At 37.6% G+C, this 26932-nt stretch overlaps 1 protein-coding gene across 1 annotated transcript; it reads left to right on the plus strand.

Annotated features, from left to right (window-relative positions):
- Positions 1–26241, plus strand: rgmb (repulsive guidance molecule BMP co-receptor b). Its single transcript, XM_088629572.1, has 3 exons — positions 1–577; positions 9444–9961; positions 21513–26241. Exons 1-3 carry the CDS (start codon positions 466–468, stop codon positions 22215–22217), a joined length of 1335 nt encoding a protein of 444 aa, XP_088485698.1. The 5' UTR covers positions 1–465; the 3' UTR covers positions 22218–26241.
- Positions 26242–26932: the final 691 nt, after the last annotated feature.

Raw genomic sequence — 26932 nt, forward strand, 5'->3', positions numbered from 1 at the left:
TGTGCGGGGCGGGTGTTCCGTTCAAGTGCCGGCCAGGGTTTGGTTGATTTGCGATTGATCACTCGGAAAAGGGGGGTGGATTTTCCGAGTGTGTGTGTGAGAAAGAGATGTGCTGTGTGCGTGTCTGGGGTTAGTGTAGAGCTGAGATTGATCGCAGCCGTGACGAGTGGCAGAGTCAGTCAGATAGCAGCCAAAAAAGCTAGCGAACTGGTGTCCTGCAGGTGTTCGGACGAGAAGTGTGGCCGATTGGAATTTGCTCTCCACTTTTTTTTAGTGCTGCTCTGCATATGCTGTACTTTCACACATTTTCTTTTCCCATCCGTTTTTAATGCAGTTGCGCGATCGAGGCGTCTGGAGCGCAGTGGGAAAGGGGAGAGCAGAGGCCCGATTTCCCGGCATTGCCGCAAGTCCACCTCTGTTCCTCCCGTGGAGTATTTGAGTCCCTCACTACCGCGACCTGGATGGATGGGTATGGGGAAAGCCAGATTTTACTACCCCGGGGCTGATCGCCTCCTCCTACCATCTCCTCTTCTCTCTCTGCTGGTCCTGATCGCTCTCGCTTCCAGGGTCTACATAGGTAACTTGTTTTATTATTCTTTTAAAGTGTTTCTTATGGGAATTAACCCCCCTTATATGTTTATCTTCATCACTTTAGCTAGTTTGTTCTTTAACTTTTGTTATTAGTACAGCGCGTACGATTACGTGGGATGGACTTGCAGTTTAATGTAAAGCGTTTCTTTGGCATGATTTTGCAATTTACAAGGTGAATGATTGACAACTACTATAGCCATTAATAATAAAAATATAATACACAAATATGGAAACGTACGCATGTTTCATTTGGTATATTATCTTAATTTAATTGGGCTTCCTTGCAGTTAACCTGTTTACAGAGATACATTGGATTGTTTTCCATATGTATTTTGAAGCGTTATTATACGTTATATAATATAATCTTATATAAAATAAACTTAGTATTATACTGTAAAAACTGGATTCTTTAACAAAATATATCATGTATTTTTGCATTTATGTCACTTTTTATAGTCGCATTTTTCTTCGCAGTGTACTTAAAACTAAAAGATTTATCTCGTATTTCTAAGGTTAAAAAATCAAGAGTGCTTGTTTTCTTTTCTCGTGTAAACGTCCTTTAAACAGATTCTTAAATGCAAACGACAACATAGCTAATTTCGCTAATACTTTTTAAAATGTATTTTAAACTTTACTTACTGTATTTTACATTTGTATAATTATTCTGCCTTTTTAAGTGGTTTCCCCAGTAGTTGTGAATCCGGACACTGAATGCATATAAGTAATGAATTCAGTGATATGTAGTTACCTTTATTTTAATTTGGATTGCTTTAAGGATAATGTGCAGCATTGCCATACGCTGTTGCAGTCTGCAGCCTTTAAAACACTAGAATCGTTTCGTCAAAATGAGAAATATCAAATTCAACTTTTAATTTTCGTTCTTCCTGAGCATGAAAACCCCTTTTTTAAATATATATAGATAGATGAGCTTGTGTATTCTTTCCAAGTGAATTTCAAATGGTAGTAAAGACCATTGTAAGTGTAGTGCTCTATTAAACTGTTTGAAACGACCCTTCTGAGGTCGCGTTGGCTTGTGAATAGGAGCCTGTTATTTCTACACATTTGGTGCCCTGTTTTTACTTGGCTCTCTGACAACTGCTACACTTTGGGTGTCCTGACCATACCGAGTGTGCGTTGCCATTATAAATTAATGGAGATGGAATGCTGCTGGGTGTCTATAGAACGGTCACACCTTCATAATTAATTTAACATGGTCTCCGGCGGCTGGACGTAATCTCTATTGATAGTTTCTACACAAAAAGCAGGTTAACCTATTCTAGAAATTTAAAGGGTACTTAATATGAAACGCAGTGCAACTGACATACACTAACAATAACATTTTAAAATGTACATAAGTGGCAGAGGTTATATCTGTTTCCAAATTTAGCATTCAGTACCTGAACATTTTTCGATATGTTTAATTGTCATATGGTATATTTATTAGTGCCCTGAGTTGTTTTTTTCTTCCAAAAACCTACCCTTATATATACAGGGTTTTGCGAGCTCTTCATTTCAGTATAGACTTTTTTCGAGTAACTCTTTCGGATGTTGGCATTTAAGTTAAGCATTAAATTCTCATTCCAGGTGGGGTGTGCATAGACCATTACCAAGAAAGTAATTGAAAGTGATTGTGTTGTATGATTGTCTTTTGTCTTAATCTTTTGTTGTATTCTTCTAAGTTGTTGAAATGATTCTCATCATTGTGCTTTGCGTTTTGTGCCGATTCAAAAACGATTTGTCTTGCATATTTAAATGCTTAGGTGTATGTTTTTAATCCGTAATAGCGTGATAAATTAATTAAAGGCTGTTGTAAATTGTGTGTGTTTTTTTACAATACCTGAGATTTTCTTTTAGAATTCAGTGAATGTACGCAGTCCTAGGTGTACGTCACTGGTATTCTTAATTTAATAAACCCACGATTAAACCGGTTAATGTAGATGGAAATAGAAATGTGAATTGCAGTACCATATCACTTGATCTCTCCGTTTGGACAGCTAGGCTATTACTGTAGTCCATTAAACGTAATGTGTTTTTGTTTTTAAAATCATGTATTGCTTTAGCAGAGATAGAACTGGAGGGATATTGGTTACATAAGGAAGTACAGAAATGTACTATAGCATATTCCCAGACGCAGCTGACATGAAGAGCTGTTAATCATGGGTCGCGTACATTAAGGGTAGTTTGGATTAGTTTCCATCAGTGTATCTTCTTGTTTTTAAACACCAGTTTGGTTGTTGATTATTCAGCTACTGTCACGAACGTTTCAGAAGACCACTCAATGAAATCAAAATTACAAGAGGATATTTCTGAGCTTTTCGTCTGTAGGGGCTCAGTGACAAGTCAGTCTCAAATGCCCTATGTAAATGTTCTAGCATAAAGCAGTAACAACGTAACAAGAAAGGTGTTCATAGGGAGAAATAAATATTTCCATGTCCTTATCACACTACAGGCTGTTTGCTTTTGCAAAACACGGTGTGTTAAAATCTTTTGTTTATTAAGTAGTTTATTTCTGTCGTGATCTAACTGCTAGCTGGTTTCATTTTCTGAAAATGAAAAAAAACATTGTATGAAACTCATGTTTCTAATAGAAATGTTGTTTTTACACCCTGCATGTGAAAACATGTAATATGTATTTAAGATTTATTGAAAAACACTCCCCTAAAGCATAAAAAAACATCCTAGAAAAGGCTTTGAGTGTTTTGTTTTATTGATTGAATCTTGAAATATTCTCCAAGACAAAATGCCATGGTTTGCCAATGGACTATGTAAACAAACAAAACATATAAACAAACACTTCTGGAGTAGTTCTGGAGAACAAGATTCACTGTGATTGTCTCTGTCTTTATACTGGGGGGGGAGTTCTTTTTGTGAAATCCCAGAAACTGAAAAAAGCTTAAATGCTGACTTGAGCCTTCTTCAATGAGAAGAGGGTAGACAAATATGTTTTTGTATATAAGTAAAGTTCTTGGTGGCTAATAACATTGAGCTAACTGTAACTCTGAGACAAAATGCAAACAAGCAACACTTCTTTCTTTTTCTGCTCTGCTAACATGTGGTTCCTACTTTGGAGAAAAAAGAGGTCTGGTCTGTGCATAGAGCACACCCTTAATGCAATTAGGTTGCTGAAGGTATTTACACAGGGTAGCCCTTTGAGCTTTTTCAAAGGGGCCCAGTCACTGTTGCAGAAGTGAAATTTCAAGATGTGGAATTTGGCCAGGTCACAGGGGGTCAACAATCCCTGTGCCTTTTCAAGGAGTGAATTTTAACAACCGCGAAACTGGGGGGTTGGGTTTTACAAGGTTTCTCATCTGAATGACATCTCCAGTAGGTCAGTAGCCCAAGACATGTTTTTGGTGGTAAATTTAAATAGTTTCTGTTCAATACAGCCCTTTTCTCTGTTTTATTGCAAAAATCTATTAACATAAAAGAATGAATGTTTATAGTATATTAGGAAAAACAAATCTTTTCTATTTGTTTTCTTAATTTTGTACTGGATAATTCCTGTTATATGCATTGACTTTGGAACACAATTGATTTCTAAAGACTTATTCCATTACATTTTTTTTGAGTAGATACAGCAGTGTGTATATACATATTGGTGCTAAATTCATATCTGTTTCCTGTTTGTTCTGCTTTTTGAGACCTCACTAAAGTGACAATGAGGTCTGGGTGCTTCTTAGAACTTGCAAAACAGAATATACAAATGCTTATTGACTCTTGAAGTGTTTGCTTGTTGAATCAGGACAGTCATGATTTTTTTCAGGCTGTAAATTAATGTTTGTTTTTTATCAATATACTAAAAACCTTTCAACATGTCATGTTGAAATGTTCCTGTTCTCTGAAATCAGGGTTGGAACATTGGCAAGCAATGTTTCTCACTTACAATCACAGATTATTTTGCTCTTCTTTCCACTATCATCACTCCATTTCTAGCTTGGCTCCTCATGTTAAATCTGGTTGCCACTTGTTAGAGACATATTTTAGCTGGGCTACATGTCCATTTGTTTGGAGTAGCAGGAGACTGACTGCTCATCATTTCTCAGTAGTGTTGGAGTCTCACAGTGGATTGCAGAATGTTAAATAGTTTGCTTAAAATGTGCAATATTTAATAATAATTTACAGAAAACATACAGTAGTTAGTGATATGGAGATCTTTATCATATACACGGAAACAGGATAAACCTGCACTGTTCAAACATAGTTTTTGACTTAATTTTTATTACTCAGTGTTCTTCTCATTGAAAAGAATAAAATAGTTTTCTGTGGCTTAACATTTGTACTTTGACATGTGGTTTAGTAGAAATTTAAATGTAAAATTCTGGCATCTTAGGTTTCGACACAAATTATGAAGTTCTACTGCCACCATCTGGCAAGACAATACCTTTGATTTTTTTTTTGTTGGGGGAAAAAAGTGAATTTCCCTTTGAAAGTTAGTGTTAATTTGATAATTTAAACTGATATGTAATAGTGCGATACAGTCAAGGTTATATAAAACAAATCATAGATTGTAGCCGGAAAGGGGGCGTTCCGCAGTAAGCAGTTCAAATAATGATAGAAATGCTATTGATTGCAAGACATATTTAATTTGAAACTTGGCTCTGGTATTAGTGTAACTGCATTAGAAGTCCATAAGCGAATGAGTATGCTACAGATATTGGGGCGGATGGAATGGAAGAGCACTTTACCTTCATTAAAAGCTTCTCTGTTCTGCTGCAGTCTCTGATAAGGCTATGAGCATGGTTTCCAAACTTGGCTTTGGTTACAAATACATTAAATCCTACTGAGATCCTTTTATCGGTAACAATCCCTGCTCATGTAAAATACATCATCGTTGCAGTGCATCTCACACATTTATGGGAAGAGTTAGACTGTATAATTTTGCATATTCATTTTACTAAGTGGGTCTGTCAGCAGTAAAATGCAGTAAGTGGTCTTAGTTCTCATGTTTGAATCTAAATGTTGCAGCTTTACAGTTTAATGATTAAACTGCAAATTTCCGGCGTGTAGTCACTGTATTTTGATTAAGAAAAGACAGAAAAAGGCCTATAGAAATACACAATATAAACGCTTTGGTTAAGCCCCCTTTCAAGTTATAGTAGATAATTTGAACCTTTCACATGGTTTTCAGCCAAATTATTAGGAATTACAGTACTGTCACAGTGGTGTTAAAGTATAAAATTGCATTTGTGAGCCAGGGAGCATGAGCATTATATTTTAAGGTCTTGGTATTTATGTCATGCTACCAGTGTCAAGGCAACTATAGAATAAACAAAGGAGTAAAAACATTGAGTACAGGGCCTCATTGCAGTAAACCTGAAGTGAAGCCTTTCCTTCAGCTGTATAAAGGATCAGTTGAAAATCCAGTGACAAGCTCTCGATGAAGTGCACACAGAATGTAGGATATGCTTAGCTTAACTAATAATCAAATATGCTCTTTCTGACTCATTTCTTGTACGGTATGATTTATTGGCAGCTAACTGTCTTACACTAGTTCAACTGTCTATGTATTTTTAGTACACGGCAAATAGAAATATGTAATTGGTGTAGCCTCAGTCAAGTGTTTGACATCTTTTGATTTGTAGCTGTAGAGTTGTAATGTAATTTGACTACAGTGCAGATGTCCTTTTTATTGATTAGCAATAAGTAAGCAAAAAATACTTTTTTATATGAAGAACTATTGTTTACAATTATTACATTATTTGTAACTAACAATCATCCTTTGTGTGGGTTATCTTAATCGTCGACCTTTCAAATGTTATGTTTGCCAATGTTATTATTTTATATTGTTATTGTATCACCATTGTTGTGAGTTCTTAGTTTAGCAGAGTTTGGGCCTGCGAGTATATCATGCTTTCTGTATCCTCAATTTCTCTTTTATGCTCATTTAATTGAAAATTTAATTAGAGAAGTATGCACCACAGTATTTAAAGTAAAGGAAGAAAGATGGGATGAGTGAATACTTTCATCGCTTGGAAAAGGCCCAGACCTTTTTAAAAAAACTTATTTGACATGAATGTGATGCAATAGTCGATGCATCATTTATCCTTGTTAGACATACTGCAGACGCATGCAAAAACAGAGGAGGAACATGTTTTTTTGTTTAATGGTCTCATTTTAGCATTTGAATAGCTTCTGTGACTATTTCTTAAAACAAAATACAGTAAAATCTTATTTCTGTGGATAAGTGCATTAATTGTAGAACTTGCAAAATATATACTGGGCATGAATATGTTCTTATCCTCAATGTACAAAGATGGTTTCTGTAAAATAATGTTTAGTGATTTTGTATATTGATTAAATGTTTTGGATGACATACACTCAAGTGACTTTGACTGAAGCATTCACCTAATTAGTCTCAAAGAGGATTCTATGTGCACAGATTATGAATGGTGACAATAAAGACAGAAAGATGTAGAAAACCAAAATGTCATGCTAATGAAGAGAACAATGTAGGCAGCTAGAATGTTGGAGGGTGGAATAAGTCTAAAAAATGCACAGCAATTTACAACATGGCAAGACATTACAGCCAACACAATCTATCATACATGAGCCGCACTTTGCCAATATCAATTGGGGGGCCAGGTGTGGTAATAATAATAATAATTGCTTACACTTATATAGCGCTTTTCTGGACACTCCACTCAAAGCGCTTTACAGGTAATGGGGACTCCCCTCCACCACCACCAATGTGCAGCATCCACCTGGATGATGCGATGGCAGCCATAGTGCGCCAGAACGCTCACCACACATCAGTGTCATCGCTATCAGTGGGGCAGAGCAATGTAGCCAATTCATAGATGGGGATTATTAGGAGGCCATGATTGGTAAAGGATTAGCCAGGATGCCGGGGTTACACCCCTACTCTTTTCGAGAGACACTCTGGGATTTTTAATGACCACAGAGAGTCAGGACCTCGATTTTACATCTCATCCGAAGGACAGCGCCTGTTTACAGTATAGTGTCCCCGTCACTATACTGGGGCATTAGGACCCACATGGACCGCAGGGTGAGCGCCCCCTGCTGGCCCCACTAACACCTCTTCCAGCAGCAACCTTAGTTTTTCCCAGGTGGTCTCCCATCCAGGTACTGACCAGGCTCACACCTGCTTAGCTTCAGTGGGTTGCCAGTTATGAGTTGCAGGGTGATATGGCTGCTGGTTTATGGTAGTATGTTCAAGAGCATCTACTCGCTACAGAGCTCCACTTCTAATAATTGATGCAACCTGGCTGCACTATGCTGTAAGTAATCATCTCCCTGGATCTCACTTGCTGCCCCTCTTGTGAGAGCATCCTGTATGACAACATTCCAACAGGACAACACTTATCCTGATGCTACTCATCACTTGTACCTTTTTTACAAGATAGTCAGACATGTTCTTTACGAGATTCTATGAGAGCAATGGAACACAATCCATTAAGACCGCGACCTAGTGGAAGTTTGCATCACTGATGTACAGCTTATTTCCTTCTGCATGGTGCTACCCTGTGACTTTTATACTTTTATAATAGGCTTTATAAGCCTATCATGGTAGACTATAACTTAAGTTATAAAGGTTATTAACTTTTGATGCGCAGTACCTATTATACCTTATAATATATAACTTGGCATCTTTCAGAAATTGGTTGGGTAAGACCCTTCGATCAAGCAGCTACCAAACAAACTAAATGTATTCTGTTATTTGTAAACTTATGTTCTTAAATGTTTATATAAATAGCTTTTTAGTTGTTTGTGACAATTGGGTGCCTACTTCTAGTTCCTCAAAATGATCATTTAGGAGTTGTTGGCCAGAGCCAACCAGACAAATTTAATGCATCTAATCAGTGTTGTTTAATATGTCTACCACACACGCTACCTTAAAACACAATTTTTCCCAGAATTGATTGCTGACCCCAAAGAATTTGAGTTTAATGGAGCTGCATTATGCTATGAAAGTAAAATGTAAAATAAAAAAATAGACTGAGATCTTTTATTTTTATATAGATTTATATTAAAAAAGGCAAGTATACTCATTTAAGTGAGGAGATGTTACACACTTATGACTTTGCTTTGGACATTATAAGTTATAAGTGTAAGGAAATAAACCCAAATTAAAGAGCATTGATATAGTGCAGTATTTTTACATTGACAGTTGTCATTCCCCTTTTAACTGTTCAAAAATAACTCAAGCTTTTTGAAACTCATGCTACTGTTTGCTTTATTTACATTTAGATTTTATTGGGCTTTATCAACGGCTTATGCTTATTCATTTCTTCTTTTTCCGATGACTGCAACTTAATTTAGGTTTTATAGCTTGATACCAAGATTGAAGGGAACTTCACACACTGGCTGACATGACCTGGTAAACATGATGGGCTGTAACAGTTCTCCTTGTCAAAATGATGTTTGTCTAAATAATAAAAAACTGCTAGCAAAAATAGATTCAGCTTTCTAAAGAGTGGATTTTTTTTTATAGAAAGGTGTTTTGATTGTGGTGAAGATTTTCTTATCTGTAGAGTGCTATAATAAAGCTTTCAAAGCTACCATATCATTGCTTATGTGTTCATGTTATTTGCACTATTTCACAATCTTGAGGTGAAATACGAATGATTAAAATGCCTTAAAGTGTCTTAAAGTAATGAAAAACCAATTGAAAGGTAGACATTTAATTACTTTTTGAAACTGTACACAAATGTAGCATGCTAAAATACAAATACTGCTCTGCTCTACTAAAAAATAGCAAAAGTGGCCTGACCGTTAAATTTTAGCTTTCATTGTAGTTTATCTCATTCTGTTCTCTGGCATACTGTGGCAATGTACTGTACAGTATTGTTGACTTAGGTTATATTTTTATTATTGTTGGGTTTTTTTTCCAGGAGACTGCCAAGTGCAAACCCCTCAATGTCGAATCCAGAAGTGTACGACAGACTTTGTGTCCCTCACGTCCCATCTTAACCCCTCCCTGGATGGCTTCGACACCGAGTTCTGCAAGGCGCTGCGGGCCTACTCCGCTTGCACCCACCGCACCTCCAAGAGCTGCCGTGGCAACCTTGTCTTTCACTCCGCCATGCTGGGCATCAGCGATCTCATGAGCCAGCGCAACTGCTCCAAGGACGGGCCTACCTCCTCCACCCACCCGGAAACCGCTGCCGAGCCCTGCAACTATCACAGCCGCCACCATGGCAACAGCAGGGACCTCCAGGCTAGGGAGCACGCTCAGCCCACCTACCTCTTCTGTGGCTTGTTTGGAGATCCCCACCTCAGGACTTTCAAGGACCACTTCCAGACCTGCAAGGTAGAGGGTGCCTGGCCCCTGATCGACAACAACTACTTGTCAGTGCAAGTAACCAATGTTCCAGTAGTGCCCGGTTCCAGCGCCACAGCAACTAATAAGGTAGGCAGGTTTGTTGTCCAGACTTGTATGCATTCAGTGCCTTTCTGTAGTAAATTAATGCAAAATCCAAGCTGTAATGTGACACCTCTTTTGACTTTCTGTTGAACACGTCTGTAGGCTTCTGTATGAGTTTAATGCTTCCCCATCATTATTAATGCTTCACAGTATGTTGGTTTTGGTCCAGCTTGATCTTCATATTCATTTTTCCACTTTGAAGCACCTTCTTCTCGTAAGACTTGCATATGGATACACTGCTTGGTCTTTTTTGATCCTGCCTTCAAACCTCATACCTGACACATCTTTTAAAACATTTCAGAGTTTGGCCCATGTGGACATTTTCCATATTGGTCTTTAGCAGTGCAAGGTGAAACCGACGACAGTATCCCAGCAGCTTTGGAGTAAAAGGTTGGGGGCTTCATATGTAGGAAATAGTTTGGGTTGGTTTCAAGGTAGAGGAAGTATAGTAGTATGTTCTGGTCTGGGAGCTCAACCATCTGTCTTAAATCAGATGTCCTAATAGGTTTTTAACACTCAATCTTCAGAACTGGAAAAGCTTAACAGGAATAGCTGCTAGGTAGTAGATTCTCCTTGCCCACTTATCCTATTGGAATCTATCCAGGACATGAGTGAGAATAGGTAAGCAGATTTCGTGATTGTACTAGAGCACCTGTTCAATATCCTAACAGTAACTGTTTGGTTTCAGGGGAACGGAGCATTGAAAAACCTCCAGATTGCCATCGGTGGATAATGCTTTTCTTGAAACTCATGCCTGGTTAACTATCGCTTTTCTGTGGTTAAATCTCCAAGAGTTCATTCCCTGTGTGTATATACTATGCGCTCAGGGAGTGCTGGCAGAGAGGCTCTTTTTTTTAAATCTAAATTTAAGTGTTAAATTATCTGGAATAAGTCCTGCAGGCTGCATATAACTCAACAATGCTGTTTCTGATGTGTTATGTTGTAATTGCATGTTTTAATTCCATCATTTAAGTACATTTTTGTTCTGTAGAATTTCCTTCTATAAGAGTGAAGGAACTGTTGACACTTTGCCACAAGGTTCTGAAAAAAAAGGCCTATGTAGAGTGGAGACTAATAATGTGCCTAATTTGTATATTTAGTAAGAATGGCAAATCTTAACTATTAATCATGCAGCATTCCTAACCAAGAAATATATTTAGATTACTTTTCTTTTTGGGGGGAATTTGTATATATAATCCTGTCATGTGGTTCATTTTGTGGCAGACATGCTAAAAAATGTTTAGAATTATTTTATGGAATGTCTTTAAGCTTTTCTGTATACATTAAGTTGCATACATACTATATACTCTGGAAGTGAAAAGAAATACCTGGTGTTTCTCTGCAGTTTCCTTAACAGAGTGCAGCTCAAAAACACATCAGGGTCTCCAGGCTTAGATCTAATTTCTAAGTGGTCCAGACACTGATGTCTGTCACATTTCTATTCAGACAGCACTCATTCATTACTTAGTGTGCTAACTTTTAAGGAACCCCCTCATTATGCCAAGTGCAACAGTACTGTATAACCTACTTCCTACTACTCATATATGGAAAGATTATTAAGCACACAAGGTATGTATTTTCAAAATAAGGATCATTAAGAAATCGTATATTAACCTTTGAGAAGCACTTTAAGGACTGACTGAATACTGTCCTTAAAATGCTGTATTACAAATCCAATCCAAACATTTCACACAGCCAGACTAAAGACCAAGCACTCAAGACTGTCTCTCGGCATTCTGCAGTGAGAGAACTGTAACTTGGCTTTTGGAGAGCGATCTGAAAGTTTGGAGAGAGAGTCATTTCCATTTAGAGTGCTTTGATAAACAGAGTCTAAATTGATATATGAACAGGAAATGTATAAATTTTTTAACTTTGTAGTAGAATATACACACAACTTTTTCACCCGTGGTGTGGAATTGCATTAATCCCATTAACATGTCTTATTTGTTTAGTCTTTTAAAAAGACATGGGAAGATAATACAGTATTTAATGTAACACAGCTCATTGGGAATTCACCTCTTTTTGCTGATCCACTTATCTGGTTAAAATCCACTTTAAAGATATTCTGTAAATTTAAAGATATGCTTTAGTTCTCCAGCTGGTTACTAATTGATTGAAAATTAATTACTTCTAGAAAATACTGTTGTGAATTGTAAATATAAAGAAGACGGGCATTAAATTCATTCACATAAACATCTTATTTTTTCCATTAACCATCTTTGGAAACAATTATAATATTATTATTAGATAACAACAGAAGGTCTGTTGAAGTCTTTTTTTCAACTGATGAACTGATCTTCCTTAACGAGTGCTCAGTTTCTTTGGAATTCTTTGTTTCACTTTTACTAGGTTGTGGTCATGTTTGAAGTATTATTCTTTTTTTTTTAAATTGAAGTGGGTTGGAATTGGTATATTAGACAACTTGAATCAAAAATACAAAATTACTCACTCCTCTTAGGCTTCAAGATGGAGGACAACAAAACCATCTGAATTTTCTGAGTCATGCAATTTGTGCAAAAAGAGAAGCCTTGCCTAATCCATCATTTAAAGCTGTATTTCTTTTTTTGATTTTTCATTTTCTTATGAATTTGCTGTTAGAGGCGGTCAGTGGCACAGTGGTTAGCATTGCTGCTTCAAAACACAGGGGCCCTTTGTTTAATTCCTGGGATGCCATTTGTGTGGAGTTTGTATATTCTCCCCATGTTCACATGGGTTTCCTGTGGGTGCTCTGGTTTCCCACCACTGTCCAAAGACATACTGGTAGGGTATGTGACCTCAGGGAAAACTAGTCCTGGTACGTATGTGCATGTGTCTGTTTCTGCCCAGTGATGGACTGGTGTCCAGTCCAGGATGGATCCTGCCTTCAGCCTGTTACTTGCAGGGATGGGCTCCAGCTCCCCAGTGACCCTGTATTGGATAAGAGTGATTAGAAAATGGATGGATGTATTTGCAGTTTTTTTAAACATAGTCACATTTTTAGTCATTGCATTTTTAAACAATCATCAATGTCAGCTTCTGTGTCTTCATTTCTGTTCTAATCATATGTCATGCACATCGTATCTTTAAATAAACATGAATGCGTCTTTGAATTTGTAGGACATGGACATTCTGCTGATATGCTAGAATATATGCTATTGAAGGACTTTGTACTGTAATGTGAAAAATGGTTAATAATAACAATGATTTAAAGTATACATAACATTATATATATATATCCTTAGAAGTAACCCATTTTCTTCTTACACTACATATATTGATGTAACAGACCCCTTTGCTTAGCAGCGTTTGCTCATGGAAAATTAAAATAGAAGTGCTTGATTTTTTTGCTGATGTTTAATTGCTGCATTGCTCCTCAATCAGCTTATACACTGCCACAGGATGCCAGATTTAGGCAGGCAAATTGCCAGTGTGCTGCAAAGCAGCCATTACAGCATTTTTTAAATTTTATTTTCCAATAATGTTCTACAGTCAAGCTCAGATTTTGTTTCAAGTTAAAGCTACAGTTTCCTCAGCAATGTTCACTTTTGCTGGAATAATTGCTTGGTTTCAGTTTACTCTGTTGTGCAGTTCTTTAACCTTCGCTGCAGTCAGAGTGGGCAGGCTTTTATCATTGCAGGTGATGAGGTGGATTAATTTCCTAACTTGTTTCTCGCTCGCCTTTCACTGTTCCCAGGATCGAAGTGTTGTGTAACGTCCTGGCTCACAGAGTAAATGCCACAGTAACTGAGAGGATTGACCATGAATTCTTGCCAGTTCAGATAACAAAAGAAAAAAAAATCCTATTACTGTTTTTAACAGCTTGGCACCCCCCTCCCCAGGACTGAGGCTCTGCTATTGTGTCAACCACATTTTAAAAATTGACTTTGTCAGTCTGCCTATTGCATATCACCAAGATCAACATTTTAGTTGTCCCATCTGTTTCCAGTCACAAACAGTGCCATCAGCCACAGTTGGAAATCTCTCCCATGGCAGGCTGAGGATGTAAGACTGCTACTATGTCAGTACAGTAAATTTGGCATAGTATGTAGAGCTAATGAAACGTTGAGAATTATTTATAATTCTCATTCTTCTATTTTTTTTGTTTGTTTTGTTTTAAACTGACCTGATTATACTTTTAAAAGAAAGTTACCAACTACATTTGTGTTAAAGCTGCCTTCCCCACTGTACTCCCAGTGCTTTTACAATTGTGCAGCACATTCTCGGCCTTGACTCTTTTGTTTTCGACTGGGACGTTTTAGGAAACCCTTACAGCAAAGCTTCTTTTAGTTAACTAAAAAAAAAATTCCCAGTAATAAAAGTAACCCTGAGATATTTGCATGCAGTAAGCTAATCTACAGTATATCTTTCAACCTGTTTGAGTAGGTATTGTGTGGTAAGGGTTGAAGATAAAACAGAAAACAATTAATGTTTTGTTCCCAAGATGAAAGGTTTTAACACTTAGGCTTAGATCAGATAAACTCATTTTGACTTTGACCAGGTGCATTTAGGTACAAGCGGAAGAAGGCAAAAGTAAAAGGCTGTAGATCTAGCTCCTAAAGGCAGTGTGGAGGTTTAAGTTTACCATAAATGTGCAGAGAACAATTGCACTAGGCCTTCTGTAAAAGTAAACTTTCATTCCTGAACTTTTTCTCCTAATGATTAACATTTATATAATGTATCCTGTAGAGTGTGTAGTGTTAGGCACAGTATGCAAAACACTTTTTAAAAATGTTTGTATTTTTTACAGATGGTTTTAGAAAAAAAAACTATTTTCATATTCTCTTTAAAAAATTAAAAAAATAACTGAATGCTTCACTATGACTATTACCAATTTGTCATGTACTCAATAATATTTAGGGTAGTATTTACAGGCTAGAAAATTGTTAACAGGAAGGGTAATAAAACTGACCAAAGTAATTATATACCAACATATATTATATTTTGTCTGACTTCTATTGCGTCTAAAGTTATGGAACCAATTATCGGAACTAAATACTAGGAAATGGTCAACACTGATCTGGAAAGGGTAGGTTTTTACTGACACACTTGTTAGGAGGTCTTTGAACAAGTAACTATGTAGTATCAAGTATTTTAGATATGATATGGTACATTTAGATTTTCAGAAAGTTTTCAATCACATTCTTCATAAAAGATTAATTCTCAAAATACAGGTAGTGGGCCTTAAGGAAAATACAAGCATTTAGATTAAGAATTGGTTAATACATAGACAATGGAAAAATACACAGAGATAAGGAGTGGATGTTCACATTGGGGTGATATAATTAGCGGAGTAGCACAGGGATCTGTAATAGGACCACTGATCTTCCTAGTTTGTATCCGTGATCTACATTCTGGTATAGTTAGTAAACTACTCAAATTTGCAGATGATATCAAAATAGGAGGATTATAAACATGGTAGAAGTAGCAAATGAAATTAAATAAGATGTAGATAGAATTCAAGACTCGACAAACACCTGGCAGATGGCACATGATGTAGAGAAGTGCAGGGTTTGGCATGCATTTAATAAAAATAAAAACAAAAAAATACTGAGCTAGAAGAGGCTACTTATGATAAATGCTGATATTTATGTTGACATCATGATATCTTCAATCTGAGTAAGCAATACACATGGAAAACAAAATGTTAGGATATATAGTTAGCAGTTTAAATTCAAATCAAGGGATGTTAAAATTGTACTATGGACTAGTAAAGCCTCACTCAGAATATTGTGTACAGTTTTGGTGTTAAAGAAAATGTTAAAGAAAAATATTGTTCTTCTGGAATCAGTTCTGGTAAGAGCATCCAGATACTGTTGGTTTAAAGAATATCCTGCACTGACAGGCTGAAAAAACTGGGCTAAATGGTCTCCTCCCAATTGTAAATCTTCTCATATAACATAAATTTGGAATAATCCAGAGTTTGGAATATGCAAAAAAAAACTCTGAACCAGGATATTTCATTAACATATCTGCGTGGGGAAAAATAGAAAATGATTAATTTCACTGTATTTTTAATATACAGAAATTTGCAATGAGATCCTAGGTGCAAGAATTACTAATAGGCTTGTGCTACATTATCTTCAAGAATGGTAATCATGAAAGGTTAAAGGTACTGGTCGGTATTAGAATAATTTGTAATAAACTAAACTAAATAAACTCTTCTAAAGTTCCTGTAGTTCAGGAGTTGTAACTGAGTTAATTTTAGGGATGTTTCGTAATTGTTGTAATCTCAGTGTTTTGTTTTGTAGAGAGGTGGTCTTATAAATGCAGGATACTATTAGCATTAAAAATGCAAATGTTGACTCTGTATTAAGAATTTCTAGTGGGGTACCAAACTGACATTACATATGCTGATTAGGTTACTGGTTATAATGATGTTTTAAGAAGATCGTGCTAACTTGAAAGTGGACAATGCTGAACGTAATGTGGCATTAATAAATCCTTAAATATAGTGGCAAATGTGAACAGCATAAGCAAAACAGAAATTTTCTGAACCTGAACATTTTAAACCACAAATTCTATCGAAATGAGCAATGTCAAAGAACACTATTACCTCTGAAATTTATAGAAAGGTAGCTCTGATGATCAGATGGTTTGGTACAATCTAACAATCTAACAAAGGCAACAGCTGGTGAAGTTCTTCGAGAAGTAAGAGAGGTTTGAGTCTAAGGATATTCCATACAGAATCGCAAAGTCCTGTCATTGATAAGAGTCGGCTGAACATGCTTACAATGCAATGCAGTTCAGTTCAATAAAAACTTTTATTATGGTCCCTAAGGGGAAGTTTGTTTAATGGCACAACAATACAACATAACAACCATCACTAACAAGGAGGTCAGGTCAAACACTCCTATAAAAAACTGTAAGAAAATATAATATAATTATTTTACGTTATTCAAAAGTGACATTGGGGAGGGAATAAAGTTTCCTGTATCTATTATCCTTGCACCTTGGAGCACAGAGGCGTCTTCCCAAATAAGAGTAATGTAGGTTCACACAGGGACGGTGTTTTTAGTGCTGTTGGCCTGCTTCATAACTCTTTGCTAATATTCTGATTGTCTACTGGGTGGCAGAGACCCTGAATTAGAAGAAACAGTGAGAAAATATATGGATGATTATCTGCTTCTATTCACTAATTAACAACCTATTAACAGTTTCTAGTGCTGATGTTGCTAAACCAACAGATAAAACAATATGTGAAAACTCTGAGAGATTTACAAAAAACTGTTAAAACAATTCTATCCACCTTAAAGAAGCTTAGTGTCCTTAGAAAAAAGTTTCTGTTGGCCTTTTGTATAAATGGCCATGCAAAATATGTCACAACAGGCATCGGGCTTTGCTTCACCATTATAAACACAGTTTGTGACTGTTGCGAGCGAGCTATTATGAAGCCCGTGCGGATCTCTAAGAGAGTCCAATGGCTTTTGAGTCCGAGAAGGGCGCGGCAGCAGAGTGATCAGTAGTTCCAAGCGAGGTCGAAGGCGGGTTGAGAGCTCAGCGAGGCAAACGAGTTCGAAAAGGGGCGGGACAAAAGGATTGTCGAGAAGTCCAAGGCTAGATGGGTCTTCGTATCGGTGGTCAGAAGTAGAGGACGATGCAAGCTCAGGAGGCGGATAGATTCCTAATACCAGGTGAGGACTAGGAGTGAATGGAGGGTTTAAATAGTGAAGGAAGAGGAGATTGAATAATGAGGATTAATTGATGCCGGCTATGCTCGTAACAGTGACGTATCCTTTGGGACAGTTTCTGAACAATGTACCTCATTATTAACAAAATAGGTACTTTATGATGTTCCTGTGTCAGCTGCTACAGCATGTAAATCTGATTATTAAAATTTGGCATAGTGTTAGTCAAAGCAGTTTCAAATTCTGAAATTTGAGCAGTCGACCTCCAGTACTTCCTGTAATGACTGGTTATACTGTGGAGTACCACACCCTATTGTGCAGCTTTTGACAATACACACGGTGCTTCTCAAAGCCCACGGTGTTTGAGGCAAGTATAATACAGCCACCAACTTCACAGCCAGACAGAATGTTACTCATAGCACATAAAAATCACATCAACACAAACATGGTTTAATTTCCAGCATCAGAGACTCCATGCATCAATACAATAATTTATTTAGCTGTACAATTTTAATGAGATGTGGCACAGGTAGTATGAAGCTGTTTTACACAAAAAGGAATCATTAAATTAATCTCACACTGGATAAAATTTCATTTTGTGATTTTAATCTATTCCTGATTACATGGGGGGGAAGGTTTCATGGCAGGCAGCAGTACAGTCCTAAGACACATTTTATATGAATTGGAGTACAGAATGCAAATTCTGGATATATATATTTCCAGAATATATAGAAATGTATGCTTAACTGTTAGGCATAAGGTGCTACTTTAGGTACCACTCTCATTTCTGCATTATTTTTTGTTGTGATTTTTTAGTTGTGACATTTGATTGTGTTCCTAAAAAGCAGAAAATTACATTTCACATGTCCCTTCCAAACCCTGTATCTCATCAACTCCTGTGCTGCACCATAACATTTTTTCTCTCCAGATATTTCCTGTGAAAAGAGATAAACTGAAGTCCCAGATGGTGATAATGACTCCTCAATGTTCTGTCTATAGCTGACTGTAGAAGAAATGCAACATATATTAGTGGTGGCCTTTTATCGTGGAATCCCCCAGTCCAGCGGCTTTTAAAAACATCAGTTAAATCATCAATTTACAAACATGTGAAAAACCTGAAGTGATTAAACATTTGGAAGTAATCACTGTATGGCCTCGTGCTCACAGTAATGTATGGGTGAAGTTCATGAACAGTGCAAACCTGAAAAAGAAAGAAAAAAACTTGGCTTATTTAATATTGGTTATTATGAGCATACAGTATATGATCATTATGTTCACATATATGTGCTTTGTGTGTTGTCTTGAGGTAAATGGAAATGTCTGTTTTGACATATACTGTACATGTCAGCTAACACAGGAAAAGCCTTTATTTTATCTTAGGTTATACAATAATTAGTGTGAAGTAAATATGTTGGTGTAGTTAAATAGGTACATTTGAAAATAGGATGGGAGTTGTTGCCGAATGTTTTTGGAGTCTAAAGAGCTTGCCTGAGATCAAGATGTGTGAGCCATACAACTATCTGACTCAAATCACAGGGAATATTTGAAACCACATGACAAAATCTGTCAAAATACTTGTTCACAGTTCCAAACATTATTAAAAAATTACTTTCCTTGCCCTAACTGGAACATGATGTATCATGCAAGTGCAATTATGCCCATCAAAATGATTTTTTAATCTGTATAATTGTTTATATCTCGGAAAGACTGAGAGATCAGATGATCAATATTATGATTTTCTTGTGAGTAAATCTTTTCAATACTGCCTGTGCACACATCTTTTTCATACCAATTGGCACTGAAAAAAAATAACTTTGATACGTTGAGCCTCTATTTAACCTCATAACCTATACTTCGTGAATGTATTAAAGTGATTTTTAGTTTCTCTAACCAAAGTAGATTTTTTTAATTTTCTGACTGTAAATTTTATTGTATTCTAAGCTGTTTGTTTATTCAAAACTGAAAGGGAGTGTTACCCTCAGTTTGATATAAAGACTCATCTGAATTGACTGCTCAGGTGTTTCCATGAAATCCCTTTATTAACATTTTCATTCGAGTCTGAAACAAGTGTGGTGACATGGGCTTGTTGAACTGCCACTGATTGACCCTGCTTTAATGAAGGGGGTGAACTGGTGAGAACACTTTCAGCTTTGACCTACTGACTTGTGAGGGTTTGCTGTTAGTCATTACTGTGCATAATTATTAGCGTATCCTGTTTAGCCAAGTGCTGCTGATTTCTGGGTTCTAATAGGTTGTTACATGCAATTTTTCATTTAGTGTCACTGAGACAAAGACTGCTATTCAGAGATTGCCACTATTTAGAGAATACCACTCTTCTCAACCGCCTGCTGGCATTAAGTCCCATCAGGATAGGTCATAGTCTTAGACTCTTGAGGATGAATAGCTGGTTTGACCATGTTATCTAAGCATAACTGGCAGCATGGTGGTTCAAAGGTTAACATTGCTGCCTTGCAGCACTGAGGCTCTGGGTTCAGTTCTGGACCTGGGGTGCTGCCTGTGTGCCATTTGTGTGTTGTCCCATGGTTGCGTAGGTTTCCTCCTACAGTACAAAGACATATTAGTAAGCTAACTCGCTTCTGGGAAACTTGGTTTTGGTGTCAGTCTGTTTTCCATGTGATGAACTGGCATCTCCTCCAGGGTGTAGCCTGTCTTGTGCCCGTTGCTCGCTGGGATAGGCTCTGGCTCCCCCTAGACCCTGAATTGGATAAGGGATTCGAAAATGGATGTATGCATGGATCTAAGCATAACATATTTTGCTTTAACTGTTATTTGTGGAAAAGATAAGAGATGCATGTGTTATGTTCTGAGTACCTCTACTTACCTTAATTTACATGCTATGTAGCATCGGAATGTGAAAATATTTCGTTTGTTTTTGCTCTTATTAAGGAACTCAAAGCTGTGGCTTGAGGAGTGGTAGCCTACATGCAAGCAAATTAATGTTTGTTTTTTTAAACATGCAATAAGTCATGACATTTGTGAAAAGAAATGGAATTCCATTGTGATTCTATAGAAAACCCTGAACAAAGGATTAATTCATGTTGGTCCTCCTGCAGGATTTGTTTAATTCAATGGATTAAATCATGAAAATCTCTTTATTTAGATATGTTAGACGCTGAGTTAGGGCATCCTTCTGAGGTGAAATATAGAGCTATTCTGACTTTATCCTGCTTTTAATTTGTTTTCTTACTAGCTTTTGTCCCTTTTTATTTTGGATTCAGGATTTGCAGGATGTTTTAATGCCAATCTCCAATTTAGTTTTTTCACTACAGGGACACTTTCCTTAAGAATAATTTAGCCCAAAATAATAGCATAGTAATTTCTTATTTGAATGTCATGCTTTACAAAAATGTCACCCCAAATGGGTGGTTTAACCCGCAGGACAATTGACTGTTTTCATTAATTGGTAATAAAAAAATATAGTCTGAAAACAATTGGAATAGTCTGAACAAATACTAGGTCAGGGCGTTCCATATCATAATACTTCCATTCTAACTGCCATGTCCAATTCAGGGTCACTGGGGAGCCAGAGCCCATCCTAGCAAATAATGGGCTCAGTGTGGGGTACTCATGAACAAGACATCAGTCCATCGCAGGGCACACACAGACTCGCACACACTCACTCCTAGGGCCAAATTTCCTAGAAGCCATTTAACATACCAGTATTACTTTGGACGGTGAGAAGAAACCAGGGCACTTGGAGAAAAATCACACAAACATGGGGAGAACATACAAACCCCACACAGATAGCTCCCTGGGTCTGGAATTGAGCCAGGGCCCTGTTAGTACTTCCCCCGTTGCAATACCATCTCGTACCCTAACTGTTTCTTAGAAAACAACACCCTAGTCCAATTAAAAAACATAAACTTAAGAGGGCCGTAAAAAAAAAAAGCATGATCTCTTTGTGTTTTCAGATAACCATCATCTTCAAACCTTACCAAGACTGCACCGATCAGAAGGTGTACCAGGCCGTGACAGATGACCTTCCCTCTGCCTTTGTGGACGGCACGATGAGTGGGGGTGACAGTGACACCAGGAGTCTGTGGATTGTGGAGAAGGCCGCCGGGCGGCACGTGGAGATCGAGGCGAACTACATCGGGGCCTCTGTCATTGTTCGGCAAGTGGGCCGATACCTGACCCTGGCTGTGCGCATGCCCGAGGAGCTGGCTTTGGCCTACGACGAGACCCAGGACCTGCAGCTGTGCATGAACGGCTGCCCCACGGCAGAGCGCATCGACGAGGGTGGGTACCTCCCTCTGCCCGTCCTGGGCCTGCACCAGCCCAGCCACCAACAGCAGCAGCAGCTGCAGCAGCAGAGCCTCCTCCTACAGCCACGCGGAGGCTTCTCGCTTGAGAGCGCCACAGCCAAGTGTCAGGAGCAACTCGAGGTGAAGGACATCTACTTCCACTCCTGCGTCTTTGACCTCCTCACCACGGGAGACGCCAATTTCACCTCGGCCGCCTACAGCGCCCTCCGGGATCTCGAGGCGCTTCACCCTCAGAAGGAGCGCTGGCACATTTTCCCCAGGGAAGGCAACGCCGGCCCCTCTTTGACTCCTCAAGCTCCTCTCCTCCACCTGACACTCCTCATCTGCTTTCTCCTTGCTGTGTTTTTGTAGAATCACGTTTTTGGTCATGAACTAAACAAAAAAAATTAAATATATATTGTCATAATATATTGATGAAACATAAAAAAACAAAAAAAAACAAAAAAAGTATATATGTATATACTGTGTATATAAAGGGATATTGAACCCTAAAAGAAAAAAAGAACACTCCTGATTGTACATATTGTGTAAATTTTTATTTTCAGGAACGCTGGATGTAGTTGTTTTTCTTTTTTTTATTTTGGTACCTCAAAAATGAGGCTTTTTTAACCGAAGCACTTTATTTTATATTTTGCTGACAGTGTTCCCTATAGTTAGAGATGAGTCTCTTTATGATTGTCAACTTTTTGACTTACTTGGGGTCCGAAGTTTTTTTTGTTTTGTTTTAATTCAGCGCCTTTGTGAGTTTGTAATGCTTTAAGTAGGGCTGTCTGTAACTACTACCATCCTTCAGCCTGATAGCTCATAATTACGTAATATTTAGGAGCGCTTAAAAAAATTGCATAATATTTTGGGGAACAGCGGAGGAGCTGGATAAGCATCATAATTCGGGCTTGAAGCTTTGGTTTTAATCCGATGTTCATTTTGCTTAACGTTCAGTATGATAATTGAATGTTCATGGTGATTAGCCTCTGTGTATTAGAATAATGGAATCAAACGTATAAATCGGTTTGAGTTATTTTGTAAATGTACAAAAAACAGATTAAAAATTTATGTGTAGGAAATAATCTACAGGCATCAAAGTACTTCCCCACAGCTGGTAAATAGAAAAAACATAATTATGATGCTTCTGTTGGTAGTTCCACCCATTTCATTTTGTGCAGCATCCTGTCTTGATTGCTAAGCAAAGGTCTGCAGAATCAAGTATTATGTTAGATGTCTGCGGCTCCCAAGTGGCTCAGCCAGTAAAGGAGCTCATTCAGAACTCGTAGTTGAGTTCTATGATCCACATATTGAGAGTTTGTCCTTGTTTCACTAACTAGTTAACTGTGACAGGGACATTCTATAAGCAATGGTGCAAATTTGTCAGTGCACCACCAGGGCGAAAATTCAGATTACAGAGTTAGGGTTATCGGGTTTTTAGCAGACAGCGATTTCTCCAACTTCCAGTAATGTCAGTAAGAGATGTGCTGCTCCTCCATTCATTGCCAGCTCCTCAGGTAGTGTGGAGTGATGAACCGCTCTAATAAGTGGGTGGGTCTAATAAAACCTGAGCCTGCCCTTCTTAAGTCTCTCTGACCAGTACAGGAGCCATTGCTGTGAACCAAGACCTTACAAAATCAGTTGATTTTTCAAGATTGACTGATTATAAAATGACAAGTGCAGGACAATTGTGAAACATGTTTGTGGCAACCTAGAAGACACCCAACATTGAACCTGTTTTGTTCAGTCTTTGTTTGGTGCACAAAGTGTTACTGTACATACAGTATGTTCTTTGGCAGAAGCCTACTTAGCTGGAGCTGTGGCACCCTGCTCTTGAGGATGTGAACACCCCCCACATACACAACCAGCCCAGGGACAGCTGCAAGGCAGGCAGTGGGGCAGGAAAATGTGTAACACAGTGGGAAACATTGGGAAGGAAAGGCCCTGAGGGTGGCTCACCACCCACACTTACAGTGCTGGACAGTATGTTACATTACTGGCTTGAGCATATGATTGCCTTCTCTACCAAGCCCTGGTTTATATGATCCTTTTATTTGTAGGGGATGTACAAAGTCATTCAAAGATTATTCGTCTTTGTGCTCAGATCCCTAGTATGAGTTGGAATGAATCAGCTACACTGCAGTTTAGGTATTAGCAGCAATTGGTGTTTGAAGGACAGAGGTACATATTATATTATGTATTATGTCCAGACGTTCCACATGGGTATCAAATCACTGCTGAAGAATACAAATCTTGAATCATGTTCAATACTAGCTTTAATTAATTTCATGCCTCTGATGCTTATTTTGGAAAACAAGCCCAAGTAATTTCCTACAAATACTTGCCTGCCTGTTTGATTTAATGGCAGATATTGTAAGGAATAACAGAAAATGTGTAGTTGAGGTCATTAATTGATATTCATTCATTCTTTAAATACAGATATATTTGAACTCTTAAGTCTGTTGCCAGAGAAGTCATTCTCTTGCCAGAAAATTGTTTTTACCCTTTTTAACTTAAAGATTCAGCATTCATTTAGACAATAAGCATACTGGCAAAACTGCATTCTGATAATAACAAATTAAGAAGGAAAGGAGGCATTCATCAATTAAATGTTAATTACTTAGTTGATTTCATGCTTGAGGGAAAAGGTCTTCTTTTACATGGATCCTTCTAAATTGCACATTCCTTGCATTAACATTTGTGTAATGGAGGATTTGTAAAATGGAGAGTAGTAGGAGAGAATGTGTTAATGATAGTTAATATGAACTGCTCCTGTGTATTTGTTAAAACAAGTACACTCTACAGCATAGATTTTGTGCTTTCACAATGTGTCCTCCACTTCTCATTGTCAGAAATGATCTTAAAAAAAGACACACACTGCACTCCATTGCACTCAATCTGCGCCAGCAGATTCAGTTGACATATTAATGAGTGTGAAGTGTACAGGTAATTTGGCAGTAGAATAATGTGAAAATTTATCTTTTGATTCAAGAGTAGCCTTGTGACTTTCTTTTCTTGTTTTGACTGGTAGCTGCAGTGCTTTTAAACCTCAGTTCTCTGCATTCTGTTTTCTTTTCATTTATAACCAAAGCACTTTTTAAAAGAAATAATCTTTGTCTATGACCAAGCAGGTATTTGTACTGTGTAGTTTTTATGGTGAGTTTTTTTTTTTTAATATTTATTAAGTGTATTCCAAAAAACACAAAATTATGCTCTGCTTTTCTGCTCCATCTGTTTGATATCCAGTCATGCCATACATTTCAGCCTAATTTTTTCTCCCATGTATTTGTGTTTCAGTAATCTATGACAGTCGTACTTAGATTTTTGAAAAGGTATCTTCACTTAATTCTGTAAAAATATCATCCTTCTTCGTTTGAAAAGACCACACAGCAAGACGTGTATTTTATTGCAAAGCCTTTGCTATTTAACCTTTTAGAAGTTTTAAATTATAAAGCAACTGTCTGGTGAAATGTGCTCTTTGAATAAGTTAATGGCAGCCTTTTTTAAAACCTTTGACTGAATTCTGCATATATTTTTGCAATTTCTTCTTGATATTTGTGGTAGAGTGATTGAAATGTTGAAAAAAGAACACTTCCCTCTTGCAAAAAAAAAAATGCTTCACTAGAATGCGCCATGTGTTTTAGACCCATGAAAATCTAATTTTATTTAAACCTTTGCTGACACTGAAATCCATTTGCCTTGGGCAGGGAGAAGGTAGAATTCTGTGAAATTGCATTATGTTAGATTTATCTATCAATTAATGTCCGGCTTTCAGCTTCTTGGCCTGGTGCTTCAGGTAATGGAGCATTTAAATTTAAAATATACATCAAATGCCACAAGGCAAAACCAGAAACGCGCTATGTAACACAATCCCCCCTCAATTATCCCTTGACACTTGCTACTGTACATTGGTTATTTGCAAATACTTGGTACTACTGCCACAGCCAAAGCGCTGCTACCATACTGTGACAAGCACAGTAATCTGTGCAACTTTTTTTACTTAAATGGAACACTGGGAGCTGAACAGAAAATGGCTGGCAGTAGAGGTCCTCTGATTTCAGTGCAATTTACTGCGAAAGTAAACCTTCATCTTGTGTTTCACTTTGTCAGCATTTTTATTTCTATTTTTTTAATGTGGCGTATAGATATCCGTTATCTGTTTTGTGAAAAGCGTGACTGCTCAATGTGTAAATACTTAAATTATTTATAAACATGGTGTCCTGTTAGAGGAAGAAGTTAAAGCTCCTTATTCTTGCTGTTGGAACCTATTTCAGATGTGATTGTACTCCCACCTAGTGGACGGCAGTTGTTACTTCAGTGTTTTACTATTTTACTGGTTGCAGTAAAAAGTGTTCGAGTGTTTTATTTAAAACAATAAATAACAAACAAGCAATGTTGTCATTTCCATTTTTTATAAAGTCTTTGTTAATTTCTATTACATACTAAGATATATGTAAATAATTGTGCCACGTTTTCCAAGTACACACTATCAATCCATTTTCTAATTGCATCTGACACCCTGGACTGAATGTCATTCCACAGCGGAGCAGACACATAGACACACTCACACCAGGGACAATTATCCTAGAAGCCAGTTAAGCTGCAAATATGTCTTTGGACAGTGGGAAGAAACAAGAGCACTTGGAGGCCAAGGAGAACATACAAACCCCACGCAGATAGCACCCCAGCCCCAGAATTGTACCCAGAGCCTCAGCACTGCAGGTGCCACCCCCAAATACACACTTAATCCTAATCCTCATACTTAAATTTTATATATACATATGTCCCTTTGGAACTGGTCTTGGTCAGTACCAGTTCTGTTTCTGTCTGAGGCCTGTTCTTAATTTGTCCTTTAATTGGATGTGTGTTAAGGGTAAATGGCTTTATTTGTATTGAAGCCTGTTACTTCTTCATGTTTCCACTGCAGCTGGGGAAGCTCAAGTGTCCTTGCTCCTGGTACGTAGCCAGCCAGTCTTGTCAGAGCACTATGTGAATCATGTTCTAAAGATCTGTTCCAGTGCAGCACCACATCCCTACCATGAGGGGGGTTCTTCCTCGCCTCTACTACAATATGTGCCTTAGAA

This window comes from Lepisosteus platostomus, chromosome 4 (genome assembly GCF_059453375.1).
Source record: "Lepisosteus platostomus isolate fLepPlt1 chromosome 4, fLepPlt1.hap1, whole genome shotgun sequence".
NCBI classification, from domain to species: Eukaryota; Metazoa; Chordata; class Actinopteri; order Semionotiformes; family Lepisosteidae; genus Lepisosteus; species Lepisosteus platostomus.